The sequence below is a fragment of the Eupeodes corollae genome, chromosome 1 (genome assembly GCF_945859685.1).
Source record: "Eupeodes corollae chromosome 1, idEupCoro1.1, whole genome shotgun sequence".
NCBI classification, from domain to species: domain Eukaryota; kingdom Metazoa; phylum Arthropoda; class Insecta; order Diptera; family Syrphidae; genus Eupeodes; species Eupeodes corollae.
Genome location: NC_079147.1, coordinates 223031781 through 223049413, shown reverse-complemented (window position 1 = coordinate 223049413; position 17633 = coordinate 223031781). Strand labels below are relative to the sequence as shown.

The 17633-nt window shown below is 35.5% G+C and overlaps 1 protein-coding gene across 3 annotated transcripts; it reads right to left on the bottom strand.

Moving 5' to 3' along the window:
• Positions 1-805: 805 nt before the first annotated feature.
• On the bottom strand, positions 806-16763 carry LOC129939433 (ATP-binding cassette sub-family B member 10, mitochondrial). Of its 3 annotated transcripts, none has more exons than XM_056047443.1 (7): positions 16644-16762; positions 15750-16146; positions 15451-15660; positions 15163-15365; positions 2239-2520; positions 1426-2169; positions 806-1369 (listed from the first exon to the last, which is right to left on the bottom strand). In XM_056047443.1, the coding sequence occupies exons 1-7, from the start codon at positions 16677-16679 to the stop codon at positions 1100-1102; spliced, it is 2142 nt and encodes a 713-aa protein (XP_055903418.1). In that variant the 5' UTR covers positions 16680-16762; the 3' UTR covers positions 806-1099. The 3 variants fall into 3 exon arrangements, with proteins under 3 accessions (XP_055903418.1, XP_055903420.1, XP_055903419.1); XM_056047445.1 differs by having other exon boundaries at positions 16339-16760; XM_056047444.1 differs by having other exon boundaries at positions 15750-16763.
• Between the last annotated feature and the right edge of the window lie 870 nt (positions 16764-17633).

Here is a 17633-nt window from a genome sequence, read left to right as displayed (position 1 = left end):
TCCGAGCAGTGGTTTCTGAGTTATAGCTGATTTCTTGCGCATGAAACTTGAATTTTGAAAATTTTCTTACTCTAACCTTTAAAATTACATAATTTTTTCTAAGTCCAAAAAGTTCGTTATTTTTAAATTTTCAAATCACTTTTGTCATTTTTGATGCTCCTGAATGATTTCCCTAAACTATATGTCATTTTTAAACAACTTTAAAAAAAAAATGTGTCTTTGAATTTTAACGACTAATAGGCTGTAATTTTTTTCGAATTTCAGTTGAAAAATCTTTAAAGTGCGATATTGAAGCTTGTGGATGGCTTACGGTAAAGCTTGATATACCAAAATAACCGTTAGTTGGTTAAGATCATAATGACATGAAAATTTTGAAAATCGGTTGGAAAATAGGAGAGCAATTTACCGTTATGTAAAAAAATTAAGTTTTTTTACATTTTACCGTTTATTTCCCAAAATAAAAAAAGTACCGTTATAATTTTGAGTTTAAATTAACGGTATTGAAATAACCCATCCGGAGACAACTCATTTTTAAAGATCGCAACAGTGGTTTTCGAGATATAGTTGATTTTGTGGAGGATGAAACTAGAATTTTGAAAATTTTCTCATTTTTGCCCCATCCGTGTAGGACGGATTTTTTCAAAAAAAAAAAACTCCCGGGTGTGTACCCCACGTTATGGTTAATCCTCCCAAAATCTAAAACAAAGGATTTCAATACCCACCGTTTGTAGTACAAACGTGTGTGCTTCAAAAATAAGAACACACCCAAAACTTTCAGAAAAGTCGAAATAAAACAAAATTATTTTGGGTCTAAGTTTCACTTATATAAAACTTTATTTCTTACAAAATTTATGAACGAAAGCACAAGAAAATGTTGTGTATAAATATATATATATAAAATTATAATAATGATGTATATGTATAATATATTATTTATATAAAAAAAATAAGAACTAAAACTACAGGAAAACCGGTTTGTTCGATGGTTAAAGCGAATTAAGAATAAACAAAATTAAGAAGAGAATATTTTTTCTATGACATGTTTTTGTTTTTAAATTAACAATAATAATGAATATCCCAACACCGTTAAGACAATGATTCAAGAATCGATCAGAAATGCCTGCTTCTTGACCAGATCTTTGAAAATTCCAGTTTCACGTGCAATTAGCTCATCATAGCTTCCTTCTTCCGCTACCAATCCGTTGTCGAGGACAGCGATTTTATCTGCATTGCGAATGGTGCTGAGGCGGTGGGCAATTGTTAAGACCGTTCTTCCCTTCGAGAGTTTTTCGAGAGCATTTTGAACTAACTCTTCAGAGGCTGAGTCAAGGGCACTGGTAGCCTCATCAAGGATTAAAATGGTGGGATTCTATAGAAAGAAATCGTTTATATTAAAGAAATTAAGACAAAATACAAAATAGTTACCTTTATTAAAGCTCTGGCTATGGCAACTCTTTGCTTTTGGCCTCCACTCAACATCATTCCACGTTGGCCAACCATTGTTTCTAGTCCATCGGGCAGGGTGTTTGAGAATTCATCTATATGGGCATTTTGAACTATTGTCTGGAATTCATCCTCTGTGATCTTTGTGCCTGGATTCAATCCATAGTATATGTTCTCTCTGATTGTGCCACTAAACAGAACAGGTTCTTGACTGACTGCACCTATATTCTCTCTCAGCCAGTAGGGACTAAGCTGTTTCAAGTCCATTCCGTCGAGTGTGACTTGTCCGTTTTGTGGATCGTATAATCTAAGTAGCAATGAAGCGATAGTACTTTTACCCGAACCACTTCGTCCGACGATAGCTGTAGTTTGTCCTGGAGAAAGTGTAAGCGTGAGGTTATTCACCACAGGATTTTCTGGTCTTGCTGGGAAACTGAAAACGACATTTGAAAAAGCCACTTGGCCTTTTGGTTTAACTGTTGGAACAATTCCAGAATTCAAGGAAATTTCGTATTTCCTGTCGAGGATTTCCCATATTCGTTGACCTGAACCAACACCTTTGTTCAGTTCTGTGTAGAAGTTACTCAGACCGTTGATAGAAATCGCCGAATATGCCGCATAAAGTATGAAGGACGTTAGAGCACCAATTGTTAATTGGTCACTAATAACCAGACTTCCACCATAATAGAGAACCGATATTATTATAACATTTCCAGAGAAACCGCTCTAAGTGAAAATAAAGTTAAAAATGCATGATTAAAGTAAGGGTTAAATGATTTGGCAAAAACAACTTACGAATCCAAAGAACATAGATTTTGCCATAACTTCATCGTAAGCTATCTTCATGGCATCGGTAAGGAGGTTGTCGTATGACTGGGCTTCAGCGTTCTCCCGACAAAAGGATTTCACAGTCTTTATGTTGCCTAAACGTTCTTCGGATTCTTTTGAGATTTGGGCATGTTTATCCAGGTAACTTCTAGTAATTGTCCGCACGTATCTTCCATAAATCACTGCTACTCCGGCTATGCAAGGAACGACGCAGGTACTAATGAGAGCCAATTTCGGTGACGTGTAGATCTGTGAAATAAAAAAATAGACGAATTTGGTAAGAAAAAAAGAAAACTGTTTTATTGATTCTAATTGGCAAGAAAGATGTAAATATATATATTTTTAAAAGTTTACAATAGTAACCTGTGTACATAAAAACAGAGCAAAAAATTACTGCCGGGCACCGTTTCTATAGATGGTTCCCTGAGTACCACCATTGTTTTAAGTTTAAAACTATGTATTCGACAGCAACGTGCACCTCATATCTTTTGAGTTTCCCCATGCAAAAAATTCCTCGACTACGCACTGCACCCCTTACCCTTAAGTAAGGAAGTAAGGAAGAGATATGTATGTATGTACCGCGACCATGGCACTAAAGAAGAACAAATTGGTAGGGCTAGACTGCATTCCCGCAAAATTGATCACATCAATACCTTGCGAATCGTCATCGAGCAGTGTGTTGAATGAAGATTTCCACTTCACTTGCTGATTCATAGATTTTGAGAAGGCTTATGATAGCTCATTTCTATTATACAGACGACTTATGAATGGCCCAAATGCCAAGTCTTCCACGGAGGTAGGTTTTCAAAAGATTGAAGTCTAAATTGGAATCAGATAGGGGTACATACTGTTACTAATTCTGCTCTTATTGGTGATTAGTCAATGGCAGATTAAGGGGGGTGGGAGTTGATTCGTAGGGCTCATGCCTTAATTTGTTTGTTGTTTGTTTTTTCGTAGGAATTCAAAACTAATCGTATCGCGTTAATGGATATGCCCCCACTATATTTTGAATTATTTATTTTTTATAAAAACAAAATCTGTGTTTTACTTGCTTAAACTTTGTTGTTACTTTTAACTGAAGACTCGTCCAAGAAAATAATATGAATCGGATATTCAGCCCTATTCCAAAAACACAGCACAAATTCATCAGCTTTTGACCAATGGATTATCCAGGGGGGGTCATAAAAGCCATAAAGCTTATACAGTCAAGTTGTATAAGTATAGATTTCATCTTAAGATTTGTTAGTAATTTAACGACATTCACCAAAAAGCGGTTTGCTGTCAAAAACAACTCAAATGTTTGTTTTCACTCAATTTAGATTTTGAAAAAAGCTATAGTCATGCTTCAAAGTATTTTCATAAAATTTGTTTCTAAGAAAAAGAGCAAATATTCAGGTTCTTAAGAAGTAACCTTGAATAAGAAATTGTCATTTTAAAAATATGTGATTTTTTAAAAACTTTCTCTAGATTTTGTATTTTTATTTTGGCTTCTTTCTACAAGAAAAACATATTTTGGTATCGCTCCAGAAGGGTATCAATCATAAAACCTAAATTTTTTAAGGTTTCTCAAAACCTAAAGGACCGATTTCAATAATCTTCTTTTTCTGTGCGAGCTTTTGTCGATGTTCAAATGATCAAATTGATGATGATTTTTGATAATCAAAAATACCATTTTTTTTATTTAAAAATGTTTATCTATAAGCACTTTATTGTGTGCTTATCAAAAATATCTTTAAGACAAAATTTAAAATGATTTTCGAAAAAAACACAAGTTACATTTTTAAATCTTAAAATAAAGTAAATATTTTTAAACAAACTTTTTGGAAGACATGAGTAAGTTCTTGCGACCCAGCCATGCATTTTATTTCTTTCAAAATTGATTTTCCGTTGAATACAAAAGATCTTAAAGAATTAAATAAATCTACTTTTGAAGCGAATTTGGTTTGGATGCTCTAGAACTGAGATTTAAACACGAATTTTAAGAGTAAAAATGTCCCAAAAACAGCTAAAGTGACACTTTTGTGTCATGACTAATGACTAATTGAAAGCTTTGAATCTTTTGAGATTTAAAGTGAAAAGAGATTCTGAATCCTGTAATTTGTGCTACACAAATTATTTGTACCTGCCGCTTGGATTTCTGAATGAATACAGTATTTTTTAACCCGTATTGTTAACTTTGACCATTCATAAAATGTGCAAGTGATAAAACCCCAGATATTAATCCTTTTCTGTAAATTATGAGGAATTTTGTGAAAAAAGGTTTAAAAAAAACTGTATTGGGTTTTTGGCTTTTATTTGGATTTCCCATAGTTTTTATGTTGTATGCCTTTTTACATTCAATTTGGAATTTTTTTATGACTGGGGTAATATTAAAGGTTAACAAAATGTAAAATTTGAATACCTGCATATTAATGATTTTGTATACAATGATCGGTTTCATCCAATTTAAATTTATTCGAGACTGTGATCTTCTCCAGTAAACAAAGTGCGCATGGAAAAGTTAAGGAATTAACTCTTAAACTCGATCTGCGATTATGACCCTTATTGAAAAAGGCTATTCGCAAAGAGAAATCGCCACAAAATTGAAGATATCCAAAGGAGCAGCGTCACTCTAGTAACGGCGGTTTTAAGGTCAGGACGACCTAGAGTTACGACGAAAACCGAAGATCTGCATATCATCACCACAAGCAAGCGTTCTAGGAAGAAAACAGCATCAGAAATACGCGCCGAGATCAATGAAATCCGAAAAGAACCATTATCTGTATCAACGATACAACAAAGGCTAAGGCATGCTGGACTTTTTGGGCACGTTGCAGTGGGAAACCACTTCTACGACCCCAAAACATTATCAAACGGTTGGAATGGGCCAAAACCCATAAGGATTGGACAGATGAAGACTTCAACAAAGTCTTATGGAGCGATGAGTCCAAGTTTGAGATATTTGGCTCAAATCGCAAACTGTACGTCAGGCGCAGTGCTGAACAGAAGATGCTACTAGACTGTTTGGTCCCAACTGTAAAGCATGGAGGCCGTTCAGTAATGGTGTGGGGATGTTTTTCCTTCGATGGAGTAGGAGATCTAACACGAGTGATCGCAAGAATGGATAAAGAAGTCTATAAAACGATATTGGAAGATGACGTTTTGGTATCTGGACTCCGATTAATCGGTGAAGGTTTTGTATTCCAGCAAGACAATGACCCGAAACACACTTCAAAACTTTGCCGGGGATAACTGAAACAAAAAGAAGATGAGGAAATTCTAAAAGTAATGGTATGACCACCGGCGGTCTCCAGATATTAACCTCATTGAGCTCTTATCGGAAGAGCTTGACAGAAATTTCCGGAATCCACCACATAACATCGGAATATGCTCTTTGGGGAACTCTACAAAATTGTTGGAATAATATTCCACAAGAAAAAAATACAAAACCTTGTAAGAAAATTGCCCAGAACTGTAAAAAAAATTATTGAATTTAAAGGAGGGCTTTTTGATGAAAACTCAATTTAGGATAGCTTTTATTGGTTTTTTAAATAAATAATTTATGTTTATTACAAAACTAGTTTATATTTTTCTATCATTTACAACTAGCCATGCTCTTCAATTTTTCACGTATTAACTTTTTTCCTAAAACTTCAGTTTAGGGGTTAAAACTCGATATTTCTCAAATTTCAGAGGTGGCCTCAAACATTTTGTAAGTTTTGTTGACTCCTTTAAGGTCAAAATACGAGTAAGCAGACTGATAGCGATAGTAATAATAGAATCCCGAAAATTGAGTCCGAAAAAATTACGTCAAAAAAAGGCCCGCAGTTCACCATATCAGATCGTCTCTCTTGAATTTTTGTAGCGTTCTTCGCATAAATAGAAATGAAAACAAGATTTCTGCGGGAAATACACCAAAAACCCTCTAAACTATTGTGTTTTAGCTCTTGAATATGGCATATTTAGAAAACTGTTGGAATATTGGAATGCTTTTATATGTAAGGAGTCATTCAAATTGAATAGTTAGACCATTTTATATGTTTCTGGACAACAGTGTTCTTAAATAATTTGATAACTAAAGTTGCTTCTTTAGCAATAATTGAAAGCTGTTAATGTAAGGTAGAGGTACAATTTTAGGAAAAAAATACGAAGTTTGACCAAATCCTGTTCGCGTACTCAAAAATTTCGTAGCTTTTCGTAAAAGAGAGCGCTCACGGGAGAGTAAAATATTTCCCCAACCTACAAAAAATGTTAGCCCAAGAAATTTCTTTGGGCTGATTTGTCAAAAGTGTCAAATTTGATAGAAATTCGAATAAATTGCTCGCTTTTGATGTCAGTTATAAAGCTAAAAATTCTTTTCCCAAAGAACAGCAACAAGATTGCAATTTCTAAGTTTCAGTGTAATCAAGTTTTTTTCATAAAAAAACAATGGACCAGCATGATATTGCAGTGTTGTTGTTTTTCAAATTCAAAATACGAAATGAAATGATGATGTTTTAAAATTTATATTTTTTGACAATAATATTATGTGAAAAATGTATTGTTTTCCCGTTCGCTTAATTGTTTGTAGTTTTTTCTTTTTATGAGAGAATTTTACCCCACTCTTTAAAATATCTCTTTTTACGAATTTTAGTGCAGAAAGTACGTGAACGGACCTATTATGTTATTTAAATTTTGTTAGCCTCCTTTACAAAACATTATTAAAGAACATTTTTAAGCGGTAAGTAAAAACTGATCTAAGTGTAGTCGTTTTTTATTGGTAAATTAATACGCAGAGCAGCAAAATCTTACACACTAAAAAACAACAAACAATTAGTGCGGATAAATAAGGCAGTAAAAATAGTGCATATAAATAGTTCAGATAAAGTTTTGGAATGCTTGGAATAGAATGACACTTCATCCAGTTCCAGAAATATTTTTCACTTAAAGGTTGGCAGGATTTTATTATTTGGGGATGCGTATGATCACTAGAATAAAAATAAATTGGTTTGAAATATTAATCTACGATTAGACTGTCAACGTAAATATTCAATGCGTTGACATCAACCAAAAATCATCAATAATCACACTGCTATCTCTAAATTGATTGACATGTGATGTGTGTTAGGACTCGCCCAAAACCAAAGCGAAACATTTGATGCGAAAACAAAACTTTCGTCATTGGTCGGGTTTAAAGGCTCTCCCAAACCAACGCGAAAGGGGCATATTCGTCGAAGCGGCATTGTTTATTTCAGTTTTGTTATCATTGTGTTAGTTATCAGTTATCGCAGTGTAAGTTTATTTTGAGAAGAGAAAGTTTAATTGTGCCGCTGAATGTTTCGCTTTGAGGTGTCCCCTTTCACACAGGAAAACTGAGTTGCCAGGAACTAGGAGCTTGTAGGCAAGACGGGCTTACGGGGAAGGACAAAATCTCCTCTCACACCCTTCTTTTAGCTTTTAGTGCCTGTCTACATTGGATTTTTAATGCTGGGTTTATTATGTTCGTTGTGTCCATACGATGAAGAGAAAATCACACCCTTGAAATCTATTTATCTTTTACTTATACAATACAAAATCTTTTAAGTTGAATCCAAGAATATTGTTTACATTTGGGCTGTAATCTACCCATCTCTCTCTCTTTTTTACTCACATATAATCTACCTGTCTCACTGCTTGCACCTAACATTAAAACTTAAATGTGGACACGCATTGTTATGTCATTCATACTCAACTCTATTCTGACTGGACCTGCATGTACACATTAACTTGAACTCTTATTCAACTTTATATAAAAACAACACAGATACCAACTTGGAGATTTAAGAGTGCATATAATAGTGAACATATGTTTTATTCACACTTTCCATTACTGCACTTACTTTCCATTACTGCACTAACTATAATTTACCAATAAAATACGCCATGTGTCACATTTAAAAGTCTTGATCCGCCTTTGTTATCCGTGATGTGCTGCAAGCAGTCTTGACAGGAAACGGTGGGATAAAATGGGTTTTGACAACATACCTGAAATGCCTAGACTAGGAGAGTATACTTGCTATCTCATTCGATGACGGACCTCTATCAAATGGCAACACGAAAATCAACACGGAAAGAAATACATTGCGAATATTTCAACGTCAGTATAGGTGTGAATTGGATAAAAAGTTGTAAGCATAGTTAATTTGGCCATAATGAGAATATTAACGTCGACAATAGTTATAGCCGATACGCCAATGCCTGTATGGGAGTCAGGCCCACACTGACTGGCGACATGTACAATGGTCCTAGCAGAAAAGTCTATACATTATTGTAATGTCCCTTATTGTAGAAATATATCGATACGGTAGTTATACCCATGCACTATTGACAGTTATCCAATAAGGGTATTATCACGCCATAAATTATAGCGGGAAAAACTAGTAGCTTTGCGAAATCTCTGGTACAGTATGGGGCTGAAGGTACTATGCGCCCTTGTGTTACAAGCAAAGATCATGGTACCATACAGTATAGTACATAATCCCATACTTAGGAGTTGTTGCAAGGCAATATAGGAATATCACAGAAACTTTTTTAGTATGGGTCTCCAGGCCATACTAGCATTGTCATAAAAGCTATACACTTCTTTCCGTGTAATATGTTCAGCCTCGGAACATCATATTTATCCACTTTGATAAACATTGCTTAAGAACTAGAAGAAAAAGTAGAGTATTTTCTTTTAATAAAGACAGAACCGCACAAGATACTGCTTGCCTTATCGGGAAATCTAGGGCTGTGTTGGGAATGTTGCCCAATGTTTGAAAGAACAGCTCTCTCAGTCTATTATAATTAGTCTTTAAGAATTTAAATTTTAATGATAAGTTTTTTTAAATTTTGTATTGACGATTATCTTTAAACAAATAGAATAATTTATTCTATACTTTGAGCGTGAAGCAAAAGTTTGACGAATTGATCATCAGAAAATATTATTTCAGCTGAAAATTAGCATAACTTTTAAAACTTAAGTAAACAACAACAAACAGCCGAAAAACTAACACAAAAATGCAGACTACTTATAAAATTTTACAATTTTAAAGATGATGCAATATTTTAAACTAAAAGCATTGCGAGAGAAAGTTATACATTAACTTTAAATCTCTTTATTGAATGTTTTGAAATTAAAATTAGAAATGGTGTGAACATAATGTGTTTACAGCTGTACAGAAAAATAAATACGAAATGGTACAAGATTTGTTTTTTTTTTAAATATTTAAATTTTTAGACAGAGAATCATTTTTAAGTCATATAAAAAATGGTTTTCAATCAATTTCTCTAATTTAAATACAAACACAAATAAATAAATATTACTTCGTTTCGATTAGCTAAGATTAATTGCCTCGGAAGTGTAAATGACTTCGCAATTTTATTTTATAGATTTTAATAAAAATACAAATAAAATGTTAGTATTATTGTTAATTAGATTGCAAATTTCAATAATAATAATTTCAATAATAAATTGTTGAGAACAAGAAGCTAAAGGATGTTTTTTTATATGTGTGGTTAACAAGACGAAATAAAGTAAATATAATTTAATGTTAAGGCTAAGAATTCACCTTAACTATATAGAAAAGGGTTTGCTATTATGTTTTACAGAAGGTTTAAGCTAGCCAACCGAGAACTCAACCGTTTCGGGCTTATCTGCTTCACAAAATAGTACAGCGGTGTTAAGTCGTGCAATCTTGGAGGCCTCGTGAGAAAATGCGAACAGCAAAAGTGTCCTTCAATGAATTGATTGTTTCATTTGCTGTATGGCAGGGAGAGCAGTCTTGTTGGAACGAAAGGACGTCCACCTCAACATCCTCCAATTCATGAACGAAAAACTCATTGATCAGGGCTCAATAGTGTTCCCTATTGACTATAGTATTATGGCCGGCTTCATTTTTGAAGAAATGTGATTTTGAAGAATGTGTTTTCCTCTGCCATAGAGCACACCAAACAGTGAACCGAACCATTCTTTTGGTAATAAATTTGCATGATTTGCAAACGTTGTTCACAGCACCTTATGCTTTATGCACGAGTTGTTGCATCTGCACCATTTTATTTTTAGGACATGCGAATCGAACTAAATTTGCTTATATCCGTAAAATTAAGGGAGCAGATCGCATTTCAATTTTTTGAACAAAAGTTGCAAAAGCTTTATTTAAAAGACGTCACTATTTCAAAGAGGAACCACTCCAAGATTGCGGACTTTTTATCTTTACTTATCAATCACTATATAAATAATAGTATACTTCAATTCAATGTTCAATGAAATTGTGGATAGACTTAAAACTTTAAATTTTCTCTATAATTCTTACTTACTTACTTAAGGTGGCGCTACAGTCCTGTGTGAACTAGGGCCTCACCCAACAAACTTCTCGATCTAGCTCGGTCCCTAGCTAGATATCTCCAGTTTCGCGCTCCAAGTTGGGTGATTCGCGGTCTTCCTCTACTGTCCTGTGGTTGTGGATTCGAAGACTTTCGGGGCCGGAGCATTGGTTTCCATGCGCTCTACGTGACCCAGCGATCTTACTCGTTGGACTTTTCGCCTTTTGGCTAAGTCTTCTTCGCTGTACATCCTGAACAGCTCATCGTTCCATCTTCTCCTCCAATCCCCTTTGATGCATACGAGACTGTAGATCACACGAAGAACTTTTATCTCGAACCGACCCAAGGTGCTTTCATCCGCTTTTGTCATAGTCCATGCTTCTGCACCGTATAGCAGGAGGGGGGTGATAAGGGTCTTATATAGCGACACTTCTGTCCTTTGAGTGAGGGCTATGCCACTCAATTGCTTTCTTAGCCCAAAAAACAGCGGTTAGCAAGAGTTATTCTTCGTTTGATCTCTGGTGTTATTTTCTGCGCTCTACGTAGACGAAGTCCTTGGCTGCCTCAAAGTTACGTCTGTCGATGGTGACGTTTTGACCAAGACGTCGGTGTAGTAGGTTCTTTCTTGACGACAGCATGTACTTTGTTTTGCCCTCTTTAAGCGTTGAACCCATTTTTGCCACCTCTGCCTCAATACTCACAAAAGCTCCATTGACATCACGATGAGTTCTTCCGATTATGTCAATGTCATCAGCAGTAATTGGACAGACTTTTGAAAAATAGTTCTTCTAGTGTTGAGTTTTGCACTATTCATGACATCGCATCACCTTGTCTCAAAACCTTTTTTGACATCGAAAGGTTCTGTTAAGTTGTTTCCAACCTTTATGGAGCAGCGTGAATTCTCCATGGGCATCCTGCACAAACGGACGAGTTTGGCAGGGATGCCAAAACTAGACATGCCTCTATATAGCTCGTCCCTGTAGATGCTGTCGTATGCGGCCTTGAAATCGATGAAAAGATGGTGGGTGTCGATTTGGTGTTCTTGCGTTTTTTCCAGGATCTGCCGTAATGTGAATATTAGATTGACTGTGGACTTTCCTGGTCTAAAACCGCACTGAAAACGACCTATAAGGTTGTTGACGATGGGCTTTAGACGTTCACATATTACGGCAGAGAAGATTTTGTAAGTGATGTTAAGCAGACTGATTCCTCTTTCGTTGGTGCAATTTAGAGGGTCTCCTTTTTTCAGGATCGGCAAACAATACTGAGGTTCCATTCATCAGGCATGCTTTCTTCCGACCATATCTTACAGATTAGTTGGTGCATTTTCCTAACCAACTTATCTCCAGCTGCTTTAAAGAGCTCGGCATTCAAGAGATCTGCTTCAGTGGCTTTGTTAGACTTCAGCTTAGATGTCAATCTTTACTTCGTTTAAGTCGGGAGGACGGGATTGTTGGATTTCGTCGTCTATGTTGAAGGGATCATTCTGCCTGACTGTAGAAGGGGTCCTTCCATATCCTCAGCATTGACTGCGGTTATAATTCTTATCTGTTTAAATTAGCTTTCACTTTTTATTTCTACTTTTTTTTTCTAATAACCTTTTTGTGTTTTCGTTTGCAATTAATTCAAAAAAAAGCTTAGCAAATTTATCTTTATGTTATTTTTGTAAATAATAAACAAAAGTTTTTTCATAAGGACTTTAGCTTTCAATATTGGCTCTGAGCTCTTCAAATGTCGTCGTCGGTTTGTTGGTATATACCAATGACTTAACGAAACTCCAAAGAAAATATATTTTAAATCGCACAAGCTAGGCGTCCAATCGACTGATCCACTCTTTGAGAAAAAAACGATCATAAAACTTACTCTTCAAGAAATTGTAAAGTGAATGAATTGGTGATGCAAGAAGCTAATGTGGATTTTTACCCGATCAATAACTCATATTTTTTTTATTGACTAACCCTTTAACACAATAGGAAAACCTAAGTCGGCTTCAATTCTTAAATCAGCTGATCTTGTATGGGTCTAAAACCAGATCCTTCGACAAAATACGACATAGTGCCAGCGATGTTCAATTGTTGAGAATGCCGTAGAATTGACTGTCTTGAATCGTTTGGTACGGAAACTTGAACAGCAGCGACATTTTCGGCACGTAGACCAACCCTTTGTCTCCCTGTTACGGCAAAATAGCACACCAAATATGTAGACTTTCTACTAGAGCTAGAATTACACACAACAATTGGAGACCGCAAGTTCTATTGATCGACTTTTTTTAGAACATTTTTATATTTTGAAGGGGTTGCTTGTTTGTGTACCTTACCATACTGAACATTTTGAATTCCCTGAATAAATTGACAAGTGAACTAGTTGGTTTTTTAAGTGTCATAAACTTCAAACTCAGAACTTTACTTCTTGCCTTAATTTTAAGTCTCTTATGTCGCTTGAACCTGCCCAATTCCACTTCGATGATTAGTCAAAGGGCGCGTTAAAAAATTAAATTCAAAGTTGTTAAGTCCTTATTGGAAAATCTTTATTTAATATGGATTTTCCAGTGTTATGGACTCAGAACAGCCTTGGATTAGAATTTTCTTAGATGATTTGACATTTCGCGATAATTACATTATAAAAAGACAGTTAATACTTCGATAAGCCTTTTTTTAATGAATCGAATTGAGTTGAATAATCTTGCTCGTAGGAAAAGCTCAGAGACTATCATTATTTCATAATCAGGAAATTAAAGTTTAGAAACCTGAGACTCTGCATTCTGCTGTTAAGAAGAACAACTTTAAACAAGAATAGTCCAATATTTACTTAGTACCGCCGCTTGAAGGCGCCACTATCGCAAGAGAAATTTATTATCGTATAGAACATTCTCGTAGACTGCTTCTATCAAAATTTTTAATAGTAATAATAAACTGACGTGTCTCCAAATTTTAGTAAAATGGAAAAAGAATGACTTAGATGAATCAAAGAACACTCGACGCTATCTACTTTGAATCTTCACCTCTTCTCTTTGATGGCGACATTCAAAAATGTGTGTAACGATTTCCAGCATTGTCGCACAACGGTTTTTGATGCGCAACATGCAGGTGCACCAAAAACAACTACTATTCAGGATATTGTAACAAAGTCCCGATTTCGTATTGTACGAAAGCCGATTGAAGGTACGCGAAATAACTTAAACAGTAGGTATCTTAAAAGATATGGGTATGAGAAAACTTTCAGCGAGATAGGTGCTGCGTTTGCCCACTCCGGATAACAGGTGCAATCGTAAGACCACTTCAAAGCAGTGTTTGGCACTGTTTAAGCACAATCCGAAAGAGTTTTTGCCTCATTTTGTGACCGTCGACAGAACATAGATTCACTGGTACATGCCAGAGGTGAAGGAACAGTCGAAACAATGGACTTCACCCGCCGATAGTGCGCTGAAGAAGGCTAAGACTACCATATCACAAAGTGTCATCTATATTGACTACCTGGATAAGGGGCTATATTGCCCCCATTTATTGTCCCGATTCGACCCCGATTCGGTTTACGAAATGCTGCCCCCATTCACCGTATTCACCAGATTTGGGCCGTGCAACTTATTTTTATAACCAGACTTGAAAAAGTCACTTGCCGGTCAGAAAGGCTTACTTTTGCAGACCTTGAGAAAACCTATTTTTAAGACTGGTTACAAAATTTAGATTATCGCTTGGTGAAATGTGTGGAGATAAAAGCGACTATGTTGGAAAATAATTGGAAACTTTTCGTTTTTCTTTTGGAGGCTAAGTATTAATCGGATTGTCTTCGTATATTAAATAAACTTAGACTGCCCTCCTCGGGCCACTTGGCCAGGGCTACCTCTTAATTGATTAAGGTTGTTTTGAATAAAATACAAATAAAAGTGTAAGACAAAAAATCTGCTCTTTGTACGAGAAGATGATTTAATGGTAAAATTTTGATATAGATCTACAATAGTAATTCCAGGCAAATAAAATGAAACATTCAAATGAAACAGAAAGTTTTGAATGAATCAGATAACGGAATAGAGTTCATCATCTAAGCAGATTCTACTCTAACCCTCAAGATTTAACACCCTCTCATGAATATAATGATTAATGAATTATTGTTTGATACTTTTTCTACATTCATGGAGTAGATATGAATTTTCACAAAATCATTTTTAACTATCTGAACTTTTAAGTTTTAAAATTAAAGTCTGTACATAACCGCAGTGAGAAATTGCGGTTTTCAATAAAATAATCAAAATAACAAATAGTTTACATAGAAACTATACAAAAATAGCAACAAATGTTTTGATTGCAAACACAGAGTTCGTTGCTTTAAATAGCTAAACGCTTAATGAGTTCAATTCAGTGCGAGCACGAGGCTTTCGAGATTATTTTCCTCCTGACATAATAATGTACCTGACCTATACGAACCAGAAGTACACAACAGAAAAAAAAGTTTTAATGGTTATGTTATCACACATCTACTCGTATTAGGTATTTCATTATTCTATCATTTATAAGGCAATTGATTCAAGACTGTTTTCTTATCTTGCAATCACCGAATAGCTCACGTAGTAGCGATAAACGTTTAAAGGCTTACCATCATTGAAGTTCCAGCAACAATCATCACAGTTGATCGAAGGCCATCAGACATGTTCTGACTCAGGGAATTGCCCACAAGAAATGTATCCGTTGACAAACGATTGACCAGCTCTCCTGTTCCTTTCGTATCGAACCAACCAGTTTCCTGGTTAAGCATTGTGCGATAAAGCTTCGATCTCAATTCCTTAACAATCCGAATAGCTAAATTAATTAGTGGAGATAGTGATAGAGAGAGAGAGAGTTAGCACAAATTAGGGCTCACATAAACAGATGTTTCATATCTTACAAGCACTGTTGAATAAGTACACTCGGCCGAAGTTGGCCAATCCACCCACAACAAACACACCACTGAGGATAAAGCAGAAATGTCTCAATCGATCCATGGTCTCGAGACTCCCAGCCTCATCACGGGTGAAGATTATGTCGAGAATTTTACCCAAAGCGAAAGGCACACTCATTGTGATGGCTGAAGACACTACCAGGCAGCCAACCGCAGCTAAAAACATTATTATTTTGTTTTATTATACTTTCGAACAACTCTATCATCTATAAAGGTATCTATCTGTAAAGGTACCCTACACTTACCCGTCAAGACCAGCTTTTCAGATTTGGCCAAGGCAAAAAGCCGACCTACGTCTCGTTTCTTGAGTTTGACTTTAGGTGGTGTGGCTTCTTTTGTGGCATTTTGTTGGCTCGAGTCCGATTTGCTGCGTGTTCCCAAATGCTCCTTCTCCTGCGGCAGCTCCGTTCTACGTCGTCGAACTGCCATATAGTCTCTGGATTGTGCCGTTGGACGTTTTAATGTGAAAATTCGATTTCTTCCACTTCCTAATAGCTTATTCAGATTCAGAGAGGTGCTGAAAGTTCTTGCTGTCGTCGACGCTGTCGATATCGAATTTGTGAGTCCAGAACGCAGGGAGAGTGGTGACGTGATCAAAAGGCGACTCAATCTGAATCTCACTCTCGAACAGCAGCTTAAACACTGGATCACCATGGTGTGTGTTTTTCGTATGTCAGAGTGAAATAGTAATTTTTTGGTTTTATTCTTTGGCTTAAACTTGTGTTTTGGTAGTTGGTGGGAGGAAGAAAGAGGGTTTATATGTACAAGTGATAAAAGCAGATAAAAGAGGAGAGTATAAATAAATAGAGATCGTAAGTAGTGAGTGTTAATTACAAAAGAGGTTCCGTAAAAGTAAAACACATTCCCCCAAAAATGGTTATGATTTGATTATGACGAAGTAACAAGTCAAAATCAAATCACTGACCATTGACCAATTCAATTATTTTAGCAGGTTGCAAGCGCAAGGTGGATGACAGCCCAAAGCGGTATCGGTTCGGTATTGGAATTCGGAATGGTGAATTGGTGAGGCGAGTTCAGCTTCAACTTCAGTTCAGGTCTCAGGTGGGGTTTTGTTTTTGTAAAGTTATGTGGCAGTGCGTGTGTGTTGTCGTCGTAACTTTGTAGAGAGAAAGTGGTACTTTTTCTTGTTGGTTGCTCCACTCACGGCCTGACATCAGGCAAAGACCGAAACTTTCAAAACAACCAAGAATTAAGAATAAGAAAATAGCCAAAGAGGAAAGAGCGGGCTCACTTAAATGAAATGTCAAAAAATTGACTTTCACCTGAGTCAGCTGTCAATTTGATAGAGACTCGAAGATGCGACGACGAAGTTAATGTTGGTTTAGGCTAGGGTTTGCGTCTAGGATAAGCACTTTTTGATACTAGATGTCGCTAAAAAGGTGTTTTACAGATTTTACGGAAATATATTGAGTTTACACATGCAAATTTACAAGTGTTCTCAAATCTTTGAACATTTTTAATTTTCAGAAAAAATATTACCTTTAGCTGAAGTACATCTCCATGCGTTCGAAACCAATGCTTCAATCTTTTTTTTAAACTACGTACATCATTTTGGAAAAAAAACCTTAAAATTTCGTAAAAATATGAAGCTAACGACAGAATGGTCATGGACTGGCTTGATACTCTGTAACATCACGTAACTAAAAAATTTCTGGAGCTAGAGCCCGCAAATTTTTTTTTTATGGGAATAAGGATTGAAAAGACCTTTATTTTGAAGTCTTTTTTTGGAAAGATGGGATCGCAAAAATTTTTGAAAAATTTATATGTCAGTCAATGGGCTGGCCACGATTATTTGAACAAAAAAGAAAATTATATAATTTTTTTATTTTTTGCTGCGGTGGAAAATTAGGGAAGAGGGGGGCATCTTTGAACACTTTTTGCTTCCAAGTATTAAAAATCGCTTTTTTTTTAATTTTTGACCTATACGTAGTATTCACATGAGCGCGACCAACGAACGACAAATGAATTACAAAATGTGAGGTTATATACGTTTGAGGACATATTTCCACACAAATTCTTAACAAAACTATAGCAATATAGCTTCTTTTTGATTTATGATTCCTTCTTTTACTTTTCAATATCATATATTAATAAATTTAAGAAAACTA